The sequence below is a fragment of the Athene noctua genome, chromosome 14 (assembly GCF_965140245.1).
Source record: "Athene noctua chromosome 14, bAthNoc1.hap1.1, whole genome shotgun sequence".
NCBI lineage: Eukaryota > Metazoa > Chordata > Aves > Strigiformes > Strigidae > Athene > Athene noctua.
In genome coordinates this window covers 15,147,844-15,161,611 of record NC_134050.1, presented here as the reverse complement: position 1 = coordinate 15,161,611, position 13,768 = coordinate 15,147,844, and the positions used below count along the sequence as shown (strand labels likewise).

Sequence of the window (13,768 nt, the reverse complement as noted above, 5' to 3'; positions counted from 1 at the left end):
TCCTCACCTTCCACCCGGGTGGGAGCGCGCCCGGCGCGGTGGGAGCCAGGCGCTGTCACACCGCACTCCTCCCGCCCTCACCCCCCGGGCGGCCGCGGGGTCCCGGCCTGGAGCGGGAGCTTCTCGGCCTCTCCCCGGGGCGGGGAGCGGCTCCGGGGCCGCGATGCGCGGCCGCCCCGCGGTACGCTGCCGGCTCCCGCCGCGGGGGGACGGGGCCGCCGGCCCACGCGGGACCTGGCGTGAGGGGGCGGGCGCGGGGCGGACAAAGGCGGCCGGCGCCACCGGGGGCCGCCGCCGCCTCCCCCCGCGGCCGGCGCTGCCTCCCGAGGGGCGGGAGGGGTCGCCCCTCGCCCGGGCGCGGCGCCGCCGCCGGCGGCCGCGGGGGCGCTGCCGAGCAGAGCCGGGCGCTGGGCGCCGAGCGCCGGCCGCCCGCCCGCCCGCCCGCCCGCACCCCCTCCCCGGCCGGCTGGCTGCGCGCACGGCGAACATGGCGGCGGCGGTGGGGCGGGACGCGCTACCTGAGCACTGGTCCTACGGCGTCTGCAGGGACGGGCGGGTCTTCTTCATCGAGTAAGGGGCGCTGGCGGGCGGGGGCGCCGCGGGAGGGCTGCGGGGCTGGGGGGGGCGCTCCCGCCGTTCCCGCCGCTCCCGCCCGGCACTAACAGGTGCATGTTTTTCCGCTTCTCCCCCGCAGCGACCTGACCCGCACCACCACCTGGCTGCACCCCCGCACCGGGGAGCCCGTCAACTCCGGCCACATGATCCGCTCAGGTGGGTGCCCGGGGCCGGCGGGGAGGGGGAGGCCGCCCCCGCCCTGCCCTCACGCCGCGCACCGGTCACGGCCGCTCCCCCCCCCGCCCTTCCCCCGCGGTCCGTGAGGCACCTCGGGGGCGCGGGCGAAGTTCTCACCCCCTTCCCGCTTTCTCTCTCCTCTCCCCCCGTCCCCCGCAGACCTGCCCCGCGGATGGGAGGAGGGATTCTCGGAGGAGGGCGCCAGCTACTTCATCGAGTGAGTACGGCCCGGCCGCCGCGGGCGGGAGCGGGGGCTGAGGGGCGCCGGGGCGGGCCGCCCCCCCTCTCCGCCGCCTATGCCCCCCGCCTCGCCGAGCCGCCACGTCCGACGGGTTAATTAACGGTCAGCGCCGGGGAAAGTGACACCGCGGTGTGCGGTTTCGGCGGCGGATGGGGGAAGCTGGGCGGCGGGATGCGGCTCCCCCCGCCCGCCCGCCGCGCTGTCTCGGCGGCTGGCAACAGGTTTCCCCGGAGGCGGCTCTTCAGTTTTTGTTTTTTTCTTTTTTTCCCCCTCCTCTCTTCCTGGTATTTAAAGTGCGGTTTGTGGCAGGTGGAGCGTTGCATTGCTGAGCGCCGGTCATGGTTGAAGGTGAAGGGTTGTTATTTTATTTTAAATGGCTCGTGGCTGTGGATGCAGCACGGGGAAGTTTTGCAAGAGAAAGGCTTGCATGTGTTTCTTCCCAGAGACCGGGCTGAGCAGATGCACTTGCCTTGTCTGTGCTGGTGGTGGCTGTCGTATCTTTTACGTTGGATATCTTACTCCGAGAACAGCTAAAAACTTGAAATGTGTTGCCTGTTAAGGCTCTTTTATTCCATGAGATGCGAGCATGATGCAGTAAAATAGGATAATTAAGAGAGCTTCTTTCAAACATTATGTATATCAGGCTTTTACAAATGTAAACAGTGATGTGAAGGCAGATATTTAATCAAATCGGTGCAACTCTGGTACGCCTTCGATATAGATTTGTGTGTCACTTATGATGTGTTTGCATTTTCCTGTGGAAACCTCAATGCCTGACAAATTCAGTGAAACAGAAAATTCAGACCATCTTATTGCTTCAGCGCTGGACTAGAATAGGTAACCCAGGTCACTAAGTATGGTCCCCTGTAACGGCTGACCGTGTCACAGCTGTCTGGTTATTGTGAAATGCCTGCAGAGCGTACCACAAACACCTTTGAGAAACTTGAGGTTTTTAGTAAAGATCGAACTTCAGAATGACACTGGACCAGGTGAAGGAGGGATTGACTGAAGGCATTGTAAATACCTCACATGCTAGGATGTTTGTTAAATAAAATTCCAGATGATCCTAAAATGTCCTTTTTTCCCTACAAAAGGGGAAAAAAGCCCATCAGTCTGTGTTTGGCTGAGCCAGAGAATTCCTTACAGTGCTGGACCAGGCAGTTTGTTTAGCCCTTGACTAATGAACAGAATACAGCAGCAAGGCATTGGAGAGCAGCTGCATACTGCTTACAGCAGCCCCCCTTTAACCTGTCACCGGTGCGTTGAAAGAAGGGAATAAAAGTTCTTCTGGCTACACAGGTGACTGGTGGAACTCTAAAATATGATAACTGTGCAGTCTGTAAATAGTGCAAGCAGATCCTTTACACAGATTTATCAATGTAAACTTCTTTCTTCTTTGTAGAAATACCTCTACTTGTTTTTCTGTCCTTCGCAGAAGCTTACTTGTGCAATTTTAGAACAGCTTAGATTCCTTTTCCCAGCTGCTCTGTTTGGAACACCATTCTCGTGTCTTGTTTGTCAGGCAAGTACAAGGCTTTTAATTTCTGATCTGTTAAATGATAGTTGTGTGTAGTGCATTTTCATAACTTGTGTTAACAGCATTCTTTGGCTTGACCTGGAATTGCTGCTGGAAATGAAATCTGCAGTGGAGTGTATATTTTATAGAGCAGTTGGGTAAATTCGACCATCTTTAGCCAAGCAAAGTTTTGCAAGAAGCAACAACAATTTTTTGACATAAATCTGTTCAGCTGTACTGCTTCACACCAAAGATTCACCTGATACAGTATCCTCTTCAGCAGTGATACTTCCTTCCCTTAGCACTGCTTTAGCCTCCTCTCTATTTTCAGCTCAGAGGCTTCCTGAGCCAAGTGGAATTTTCTCAGTTTTATTTCCATGCACATATTGAGCTCCCCTTCTGCTCGTGTAAACATCAGCATCCTTGGACGAGGATTTTCGTACCTCATTGCTCTGCTCATTCCTCCTATGTTGCTTCCACGTGATGAGTTCTCAGCTTACAGAAAATGTTACTGGTCCCTAAATGCATGATTTCATATGCTGTACTACTAAATTCCATTTTCTGGCATCCCAGGTCACAAAAACCATGAGCTCTTCTGTGTAACTATCCAGTCCTCTTTGTAGTGGCAATAGTTTCCAGTGTGGTGTCATCTACAGGAATGTCATGAGCATGTTCTCACTCATTGGTTACTAAGTTATTGAAGGGTGTCAGGATGAACGCTACGAGTTAACCCCTGTGATAATTTCTGCTTTTAATAAGCCTATTGGAGTTTCTCCTCTTTGGTCAATTTCTTGATGCATCTTGTAAGTCTTATTTTTATTTTAAATATTATTTCAGTATTATTTCTTTAATAAAATTATTACTAAGGATGACTTCTATTGTAAATAATTTCATGTGGGGAACAGTATCACACATTTTATTTAAGTGTGTATTGGCTAACTCCACTTACATAACTCGTTTCTGGTAGAGCAGTAGTCAAAATATTAGATAAAACATTGGATGGGAGCTGTCTTTGACTTAAAGAATGAATCCTGTGTCCATTTACTTCCATGTCTTTATTACTTCCTTCCATATTATGGACAACCTTGAAACATCATAGAGTAAAACAAAGGTTTGTAAGCTGATCAAGCTTAACATCAAAACCAGGTAAGCTTTTCTCCCCTTTCCACATACCAGGAGTTTGAAAATTTCTAGAACTCTACTTCTGATGGGTAGAAGCTTTCCAAATGAATGTGCTCTGGTTTAGAATGTGGGGTTTCTTTTGTGTCAGTGCTGTTCTGTAGTTTAAGGGAAACTGTTTTCACTTTGTTTATTTACTTGAGATGTTTTTATGAAATCACATCCCCTCTTAGTCTTATTTTGCTCAACTAAATAAGCTGGGTTCTTTGTGCAGCCCTTTAAGAAGGGCTGTCCATCTGTTTGATTATCCTGTAGTTCTCTGTACCTCTTGCAATATGAAGTCATCTTTGTTGCACGGGACTGAACAGAATCGTGTGCTGGAATGAGCTTTTGTGAGACTCTCAAACAAAAAAAGTATTTTCTTGGCTCTAGAAATTTCTCAGCTTTCTGCATTTTAGCTTGTTTGCCTATTTGGGGAAAACACCCACACTGACAGTGCATGCGAATGCTACAAATTGTCTGATACATCCAGATCTTTCTTTTCCTTTACTGCTTTAACTTTTAAGACTGTGATTTATATTAGGAAGCCATGTATGAAGCTGCATCCTAGTTCATCCCGTTTATGCACATCTACATCTTCCTGAATGATTTTCTCTGTTCTGATTGTTTTCTTGATAGTGGCAAACCCTATTAGCACAGTCCTGCCTTTTAGCCTAAAATCACTAATGAAACATTAAATAAATGATGTAGAAACTGGTTTTTCTGGTTCTCTATTTGGTAATTTTGGTAAAATCTTGCTGTTTCTTTTGCAGCTTATCTGCAACTTAAATAGCTTGTTTTAAGGAAAAAAATGGGATAACATTTTATACAATTTTGTCTTTCCACATAGCCTCACCATCTTTGTAAATCAAATGAAGACATGTCATGATCAGCTATACTCAATATAGATAGCAAGTATGACAAGTTGCAATTTGGTCACTAGTGGTTGTGAATTGTTAGACTTTTTTCATCAGTGTGACTTATTTCTGCTTTTCTTTGAGCGACAAAAATGTGTAAAGACAACAATTCAACTTCTTTTTTTTTTTAAACCAAAAAATGGAGCATTCAATTTGCTTGGTATGCCAACCTTCAATCTGTTTTAAGAGGAATATTGTTTTAGGCATGCTTTTTGTCAGAAAGTATCATGGATATTGTGTTTCTGACTTTTGAGGGCTGGGGACAGCTTGTGCTACCTCTTTTCCATCCCTTTTGTTTGTTTTCCCTGCTTATGTTTTTGAAATATCTTGTGCTTGTTGGGCAACTGCTTTATGCTAGAGTCACTGCAGAAAGGATGTTGTTACTGAGCATATATGGAATTGAACGAGGACTTAACACTTGCTGTGGTTTGTTTCTGGTAGTTGGGTTACTGACGTGAAGTGATAAGTGGGATTGACAGACTCTTTTTGGGGAAGGAGATGTGGCATGCAGGAAAAATAGTGACTGATGGAAAAACAGTGGATATATACGTTGTAATTCAGGCTTTTGTTTCCATTTACTTATTTTTCTGATCATCTGAAAGGCTTGGGGATGTTGGAAAGCTTTGAAAGTCTGGAATGCTTTTTTGTTACCTTCTTACAGCTTTGAAAGATTGGGATGAGCATTTATGTGAAAGGATCCGTTCTTCCAGTTTTAGATACTTAACTGGCTTGTATTGAAGTATATTTAAATAAGTGAACTGCTTCTATAGATGTGGTTTTAGAGTGCTCCAATAGTGCACATCTCAAGGGTAATTTTGCATTCAAATTGTAGGCTAAAATTAAGAACAAAAAAGTGGAAATAAGAACTTAAATATATGAAATTTACACTTTGTTTATTTCTGAAATCAGTTTCTTGTCCAGCTTGGCCTCTTCTTTGGGTAACAGTGGATGTACAAGAAGCAAAACTTTTTACAAAATCACAATTGTTCATAGCAGTGATCTGGAACTGTTTGCACCTGTTATGCTTCTTTTATTTACCTTTTACTCTATGTGGGAAATACACATGGTATGCGTTTCAAGTATTTGGAAATAGTAAACGATCAAAGAACACAGAAGTTTGTGAACACCAAACTGAAGTCTGCCTTTGTAACTCTGATTCTGCTGTGCCAAATATGTACATTCAGATACCATGTCACTGAAAACCATACAAGAGCTCAGATTCACATGGTGTGGGCTCTAGACGATACCCAGTTAATGATTATTTAATCACAGAAGCCTAAAGGGGAAGGGACCATCTGGATTATTGACTTCAGTTCTTTCAATTATCTGAGAAAATTGTTTTATAATCTCATTAATAACTTTAATCAACAGGTTTCTTCTGCCCTACAGAAATTCCTGTCTTCTCTGTTCCTAGTAGAATGTTGAAGACTGTTTCTTTCTAGTGGCTGTTCAGGTGGGCTAAAGGACTGTGTGTGTTTCATGGCCTGCTGTAAATACTTTTTTTTTTCCTTGCTCTGTTTTCCATGATGGCTATTGCTGTAGAAGCTAAAGGTATTGGAGCACTTAACTACTGTGAGTAAGGAGTAGTGATGTTCCACATAGTGAGATCTTAAGTATAGATTATGTCCTTTGTGGTTCTTGAACCCGTGCTTAGATAAAAGGTCTCAATTAGTGCATAAGTATGTAAACTGATTTGAAATCCACCCATGATGAGCTGGCCTGTGAAGTACTTCACTCTGTCATTGCGGTGTATAACCTGTTTGAGTTGTGTGGAGTTCCTGAAGCGGAATAAAAATTACATAGCTGGAACCACATGAGAATTCCACCAACCAAAAGTGAGGATGTTTACACCGTGACTGGCAAATTTGAGGACAGTCTCTAGCGAAATGAAAGGACTTTGTGAGCTGTAAAATGTCATGCAGAAACTTTTAGGGAAAGAAACCTGGGGTGGTTCGACAGCAATGGGTGAATCTCTGGTTTGGGTGAATCTTGAGAGGCATCGTATGCAGCAAGCTGTAGGCTATGACTGGTTACTAGAATTCAGTCAGGAGTTGCCCTTGAAGGGACTAGACTATATTAAAGGTAATTTGTACGGGTGGAGAAACGGATGTGAAATGGAGAGGTGGAAGAAAAAAGCTCGGCCTGGCTTGTGTGTTGAGAAGGGAGGTGAGGGGAGCGGTGCCCCCGCCGGGCCGCGGCGGCGACGGGCGGTCTTGGGCGGCCTCTGCTGGCGCAGTGGCGGGAAAGTAGGCCGCGGGGGGAAAGCGGCCGGGACGGGGGGCAGTGTGGTTGGGGCTTTCGTTATTATTGTTTAACCTCCTGTGAGAAAGGGCAATGGGAAAAAGAGCTATATACGGTGAAACTAAACAGCGTTGCTGGTACGAGTTTCTCTGTATCTCTCCTCCTGTCCTTTGTTCTCCAGCGCCGGGCTTGGTCAGACAGGCTGTTTAATAAATATTGTCCTCCTGGATTGTGAATAGAACTGAGCTGGGAATACTGGACCTGCTGGGTAGATACAGTACCTGTGTTTCATTCAAGTAATTAGGTGTCCTTTTTTGATGGCAGTTAAAGAGATCATTCATTAAAGACTGAAGGAAATGCTGATAGATTTGTACTCGAGCAGAGGTTGCTGACAGTTGCAGACAGCAAAAGAGGTGCTTTGTAGTTCAGCTCTCAGGAAGCGGGAAGAGGGTACGTAGGTTCGTGCTGCCTGAATTGCAGAGTGCCCTCTGGAAGAGCAAGCCTGGAACTGTGCATAAGGGAAATGCCGTGTGCGGTTTGATTCAGCGATGTGTATGAATGAAGAGGAACGTTGTGTGCATTCCTTGGAGGGGGGAGGAGTGTAGAAGGGGAGGTGCTGGGTTTTGTTTGGTTTTGAAGCAAGGCTGCACCAAAAATTACTTAGCTTGGTTTGTCAATCCTTGTTTGCCTTTCTTCCAAAATACACACATGTTGTAAAACTGAATTTTGACTACCTTAGGGGACCAGCAAGGATAACATACACTTAAACCATAGTTCCCATTAACTTGAGACATTGTTTTGGGTGTTGAACTCTGGGAAACAGAGGAACATTCTTTTGTTCTGCTTGCGGTTATAGGGCTTACTTGGGTTGTAGCTCAGAAACAAGGGTATGAACTGGTTCTCCAGAGCTGCCAGCATCCACATGTAGTTCAGTACATATTCTACCTCTTTAACATAAATCTGTCAGAAAAGCTTTGTTCATTCAGCCTCTTTTCCTGAAATAGTATCCACTTTGCATTCATTGAATCTTTGTGCAGGTAAACGCATTTTAGGAAGCTGCATATTGCAGCGAGGGTGCCAGTATTTCTGAAAGTCCATCTAAAATGTAAAGACAAAAAATAAATATGGTTATACCAGGTAGGTATTGCTATAGCCTTAAAAATAGTTTTCATAAACTGCGCTACATTTCAGACTGATTTTAGAAGTGTGCAATATGTCTACAACATCAGGTGAGGAAACAGATAATCTGTTCCACACGTTTAATTTTACTTGTTACCCATTATCTACCAGAAAACAGAGAATCTCAAATATTTGGGACAGCTTGATCTTGGTATTAATACTATATATTTTGTTGAAGAAGGTTGCTTCTTCAGTCTTTCAGTAGCTGTTAAACTCTCTAGCAACTGGACCTAGTTAAAAGGTTTACCTATCTGCAGTCAAAAACATCATGCAATATGTTTTTGTATTTTGTAATTCAGGAAGCAAAGAAGTACATTTTCCAGGTGAGTGTGGCAATACTAAAGAATCTTATCAAGTGCTTCGGTGAAGAGAGAAGCATGTGCTGTGAAGTACATGGGTGTGGGTTTTTCTCCTGGCTTCTATGCCCTGCATTTTCCCATCATTCTATTTGCTGCAGATGGATTGTACTAAAATGAGTTTTCACCTCACTACTAATCAAAGTTTGCCATCATCTCAAATATTTACCTGTCATTGGTACTGATGGAGTGTACTGCTTCAGTATTGTAGTGCTGCATCCTTGCAAAGACCTACATGAATAATGTGGTGTCAAATTTACTTAATATCACATCTGATTCTATCTGGTATGACTGTAAATTCTAATTTACTGTTAACTCTAATTTGTTTTGTCTTTGCCTCCTAGATGTGCTTTTTAAAAAATGTTTTTTTTATGACTTTGGCTAGGATAACAGTAAAGGATGGGGCTAAACCCTCTATTTATTTGTAGTTTAATTGTCTTGTCCTGCAGCATTATTAGACAGTGTTACAAGGTCTGCTCTGAAATATTGTCCTTAGAAGCATAACTTCTAATTTAAAAGCAGATTTGTAATTAAAGATGTTAAAATCCAAGAAGAATCTGGTTAAATGCCCAACCCTTTTCTTTTTGATTGTCTGCCATGTAGTACTTGGCAAGAACGTCACTGACTTGTCTAGACAGGTACAAAAGCTTGTTACCAATACGTAGCAGGTATTTGCTTTTCTGCCTGAAGTTCTCCGTTTAAACCCTTGTTTTCCTTATTGCTTATCTGTACCTTTAAAGGTTTTATCTTTAGTTAAATTAAAAGTACAACCAAACCCACCAAAACTTTTAAGTTGAGATTTGGATACACTGCTGAAATGAAGCATTTGAGTAACACTGCATTTTATTTACAATTCTTTGTCAAGTGAGGACTTTATTTACATCCTAAAGGCCAAATATCCTGACCTAAGAGCAGAGTACCAAGCTTTTTGAAAATACGTGTTGATTCTGCAACATGCAGCTGATTTTTTTTTTTTTTTTTTTTTTTCCAGGAGCTCTGTGTAGACTGTGATTATCAAATATGACTAAGCAGAACTGCTGTTAATTTTCTACTTTTTCATCTGAAAAAAATGTAGAGTTACTGGCTTTTTGCAAGCTGCATATTTGTTTTAAAATGTCATAGTTTCACAGTCATCTTCAAACTAGCAAAATGCTTGAGCAGCAGCTTTCACTCCATGTTTACTTGATTCTTTGCTTTTTGCCTTCATTTCTCTGTCCCTTTTCTAAAGAGAAGAAAGACTGATTTTGACTGGTATTAATGTAATGGAGACCAGTGGAAACCTAGAGGCACTGTTAGTAGATCAAGCAGAATAATCAGAGGGCAGAAAGCAAATGTTGGGTTTTTATTAAATAGATGTCTTTAAGCTGATTTTTAGGTATTTAAATGTGTGTTCTGCAGGTTAACTTCTTAGTGCTTGAGTTCAATGCCTACTTTGGATCAAAGGAAAAGAAATGGGACTTATCATAATACCTAGAATAATAAATCTGTTAGATCTATTTCAGCAGAATGTTTAAACACATCTGAAGACAGAACTAATGGGTGTGATTCACTATGTAGTTTTCTCTGGTTGGTAAGACAGCATTAGTAATATTTTCTTTATATTTTTCTGAAAATCAAGAGTTGTTATATTAGGTGTTTGCGTGGTGAGGTAAGACTGACAAAATCTAGATGTAGATAGTTGTTTCACAGAGTACATGGTGGTTCAAAACCATGTTGAGTTGCCTGGACTAAATGAAAATTAAATTAAGGGAAGTTAGCTGCAAAATGGTGAAAACCCTTTTTTTAGATGACAGTTATCAAACACTTGATATTTATTGTTACGATCTCAGGATATCAGCCCCCACTTGTTTATATTAAAGAGAGTAATTTGTGAACATACCAATATTTTAATGTGAAGTTATTGCTTGCTTTCCAGTCAAGACAATGATATTGTCAAGTGGCTTGAGAAAATATTTTTATTTCATTCCTTGCAAATTATAGGTTGATGCCATTCTTTAAATGCTACTTTTGTGCTTTCCTGTTATAGCACAGAAATACTTGAATACCTAAAGCTATTTGAGATAGTGATAAAATTTATTCCTTCTACTCTGTGCATGTTATTACTCCCAGTATTGAATTTTAAATGGCATGACCTCTTTCCTTTTGTTCTTCCAGTTAGCTATGTAGTGAATTGCAGTTTGAACTCACTCCTTTATATTAAAAAAAATATATCTAAGCCTTATTTTTACTTCTCTCATGCAAAATCATGATATGAAATTATTTTAATAGATTACAGATATTAAGTTGGGCGTTGGTATCATCAAGGTGTTAGTATCAGTGTAACAGGTACTCTTCAGTGTCACTGGCTGGGTTTTTTCCTCTTACTATGAATTTGTTTGAGAAGGTAGACAAGCTAAATCTCCATCTGATAGAGTCTTTCTTTCTTGAGAGTTGCATTTCCATGCCTGTGGAGAATATTGAGCTGTCTAAGGAAATATTGGTAAAACAGAATAGAGGAAGGAAAATTAAAATTACTGGGATCTATGACAGTGTCCTCTGACAAAAAATCAAAACAGCATTAGCTTTTATGACTTTCAGTAATTTTCCATGTGTGGCATGTGATTACTGGGCATGAAATTCAGGTTTTGCTTATGCATTTTTGTTGCAGTTGAAGGATTAAAAAACCAACACAGGTAGAAACATTACTTCAGGAATAACCGCAATTTAACGTTACTAACCCAGAACATCATCCAGTGTCAAGATTAAGCACAAGATATGAAAATATATGATTAAGGCATTCAAACATAATACCCAGTATTTGCTATGCAGGAGCTGTCGTACTGATGCAGAATAGTCCTTGTTTGGAGATCTACAAATACTTTTAAACTCTGGTAGCTTCCCTTTCCCTTACTGAACAATTTGAAATGCTGCAACAATATTACTGGTTTTGTCAGGGGATCCAAAGAATTTCAGTAGAAATGTGTTCAAGTTCTGCGTGAGATTTAAATAACCCTTATTACTTGATGGATTTCTGCATACTGACTACACTAAGGAATCATAGAATTGTTTAGGTTGGAAAAGACCCTTAAGATCGAGTCCAGCCACTAACCTGACACTGCCAAGTCCACCACTAAACCACGTCCCTAAGCACCACGTCTACATGACATTTAAATACATCCAGGGGTGGTGACTCATCCGCTTCCCTGGGCAGCCTGTTCTGATACTTGGTAACACTTTTGGTGAATAAATTTTTCCTGATATCCAGTCTAAACCTCTCCTGGTGCAACTTGAGGCTGTTTCCTCTTTTCTTATCGCTTGTTACTTGGGAGAAGAGACCAACCCCCACCTTGCTACACCCTCCTTTCAGGTAGATGTTGAGAACAATAAGGTTTCCCCTCAGCCTTCTTTTCTCCAGACTGAACAGCCTCAGTTCCCCTGGCTGTTCCTCATAAGACTTGTGCTGTAGACCCTTCACCAGCTCTCTTGCCTTTCTTTGGACGCAGAAGATGGGATCTCAGCTGTGACTCCCTGGGGATGGCCTCAGAGTCAGGCAGTGGCTGAACTGCAGTGGCAGTGGCTGAAGCGGTGGTTCCCGCGGGCTGGCTGTGCTGGCTGCACGCCAGTGCCGGCAGTGGGGGGCAAGGGGCAGGGTATACTATGTGCTGGGCCCAGCGGCTACTCTGGGGGATAGTTGGCCACTCATACTGGGCAGGCAGAATCTGCTGTCACAGTTCCAATACCAGTTCTAATAATAATAGTAAAAAACATGCCCCAAACATTAGAAGTTTGTGAAAACACTGTTTAAACTGAGTTTGCATGAATAAGATAATCAAGGTTAGCAAAAGAGAAGGAAAGATGAAAAGGAAATTTGGAAATGTAGGTAAGTAGTGAATTGAAAGCCTTTTGACATGGTTATTTGGATGTGTCTGTATATTCACAAATTAGAAAACAGACAAAGCATTCTGAACAGTCAGCAGTATGAATTTGAAAGGGCCAGAAGCAGGGTTCATGTTGGATACTGTAGACTGTTTCAAATACAGTTTCTGGGGGATTTAAAATAGCCCTCACAAATCAGCGTCCTTTTTCTGCAACTTTTGCTGCATCAGCAGTGCTTATAAGGAAGCTCACAGTTTTTTATTTTTCCCATTGACCAGATGCAACAGTCGACTGTTGTGCCTGAAATGCTTGTCCTTTCACAGGTCAAGCCTGTGGTTCTGGTAGTGTAGGGTAGTTGGGTGATGAGGTGCCTGGAAAGCTGCAGAAAAAGACAAGCAGGCAAGGCTCAAGAAGTGGACAATGGAGCTATATATATATCAGCCATCTCTGGGGAGAATAAATTCTCAAATGAGCAATGGACAGGATGTAAAATTTAGTGATGTGGGAGGGATGGAAAGCATTGGTTTAAACTAGTTGCAAATAAACTGTTAAGTGGTGCTAATAAGATAGTCTAAAGAGAGAAAAGGAGGAAAATTGAAGTTTCTGTATAGTATAGATAATGTGACTTTCTCCTTCCTCACCAAAAAAGTAGCAGTCAGCAGGAGGGAGCTACAGGAGTTCAGTTTTCTAAAGCTTGTCTCCCTTGATAGGGGCCCTACAGTTAGGAATTTGAGGAGTGTCTCTGATTGCCAGTGTGCTGTTCCTGTGTCACTGTGGTAGGCAGACAGCAGAAGCTCAAGTAGACTGTCGTTTGTGGAAGTCAGATTATGCGTTGCCTGAAAATTTAAAAAGAAGTGGTTGTAGTTGTGTTTTTAAGTAACGTGAGTGGTAAGACTACAAGAATTTTTGAATTATTGATGTAAAGACGAGAATTTTGTTTGTGTAGGGAGATGAGAAGACTTGTAAATTTATGCTTAGGCTGTCATACAGCTATTTCCAGAATCACAGAATCGTCTAGGTTGGAAAAGACCTTGAAGATCATCTAGTCCAACCATTAACCTCACACTGACAGTTCCCAACTCCACCATATCCCTCAGCGCTATGTCAGCTCGACTCCTAAACCCCTCCAGGGATGGGGACTCCACCACCTCCCTGGGCAGCCCATTCCAACACCCAACAACCCCTTCTGGAAAGAAATGCTTCCTAATATCTAGTCTCAACCTTCCCTGGCACAACTTGAGGCCATTCACTCTCGTCCTATCGCTTGTTCCTTGGTTCAAGAGACTCATCCCCCCTCTCTGCACCCTCCTGCCAGGGAGCTGTAGAGGGCGATGAGGTCTCCCCTCAGCCTCCTCTTCTCCAGACTAAACCCCCCAGTTCCCTCAGCCGCTCCCCAGCAGACCTGTGCTCCAGACCCTGCACCAGCTCTGTTGCCCTTCTCTGGACACGCTCGAGTCATTCAATGGCCTTTTTGTGGTGAGGGGCGCAAAGCTCAACACAGGAATCGAGGGGC

General features: G+C 43.4%; 1 protein-coding gene across 3 annotated transcripts in view; it reads left to right on the top strand.

Moving 5' to 3' along the window:
• Positions 1 to 460: 460 nt before the first annotated feature.
• The window catches only part of PLEKHA7 (pleckstrin homology domain containing A7), a 160,378-nt gene continuing 147,070 nt past the window's right edge, over positions 461 to 13,768 (top strand). For all 3 annotated transcript variants that reach the window (XM_074918711.1, XM_074918710.1, XM_074918709.1), the window contains exons 1-3: positions 461 to 570; positions 695 to 771; positions 952 to 1,009. In XM_074918711.1, the coding sequence (XP_074774812.1) occupies positions 488 to 570; positions 695 to 771; positions 952 to 1,009 (218 nt within the window). In that variant the 5' untranslated portion in view covers positions 461 to 487. The remainder of the gene's footprint in view (positions 571 to 694; positions 772 to 951; positions 1,010 to 13,768) is intronic.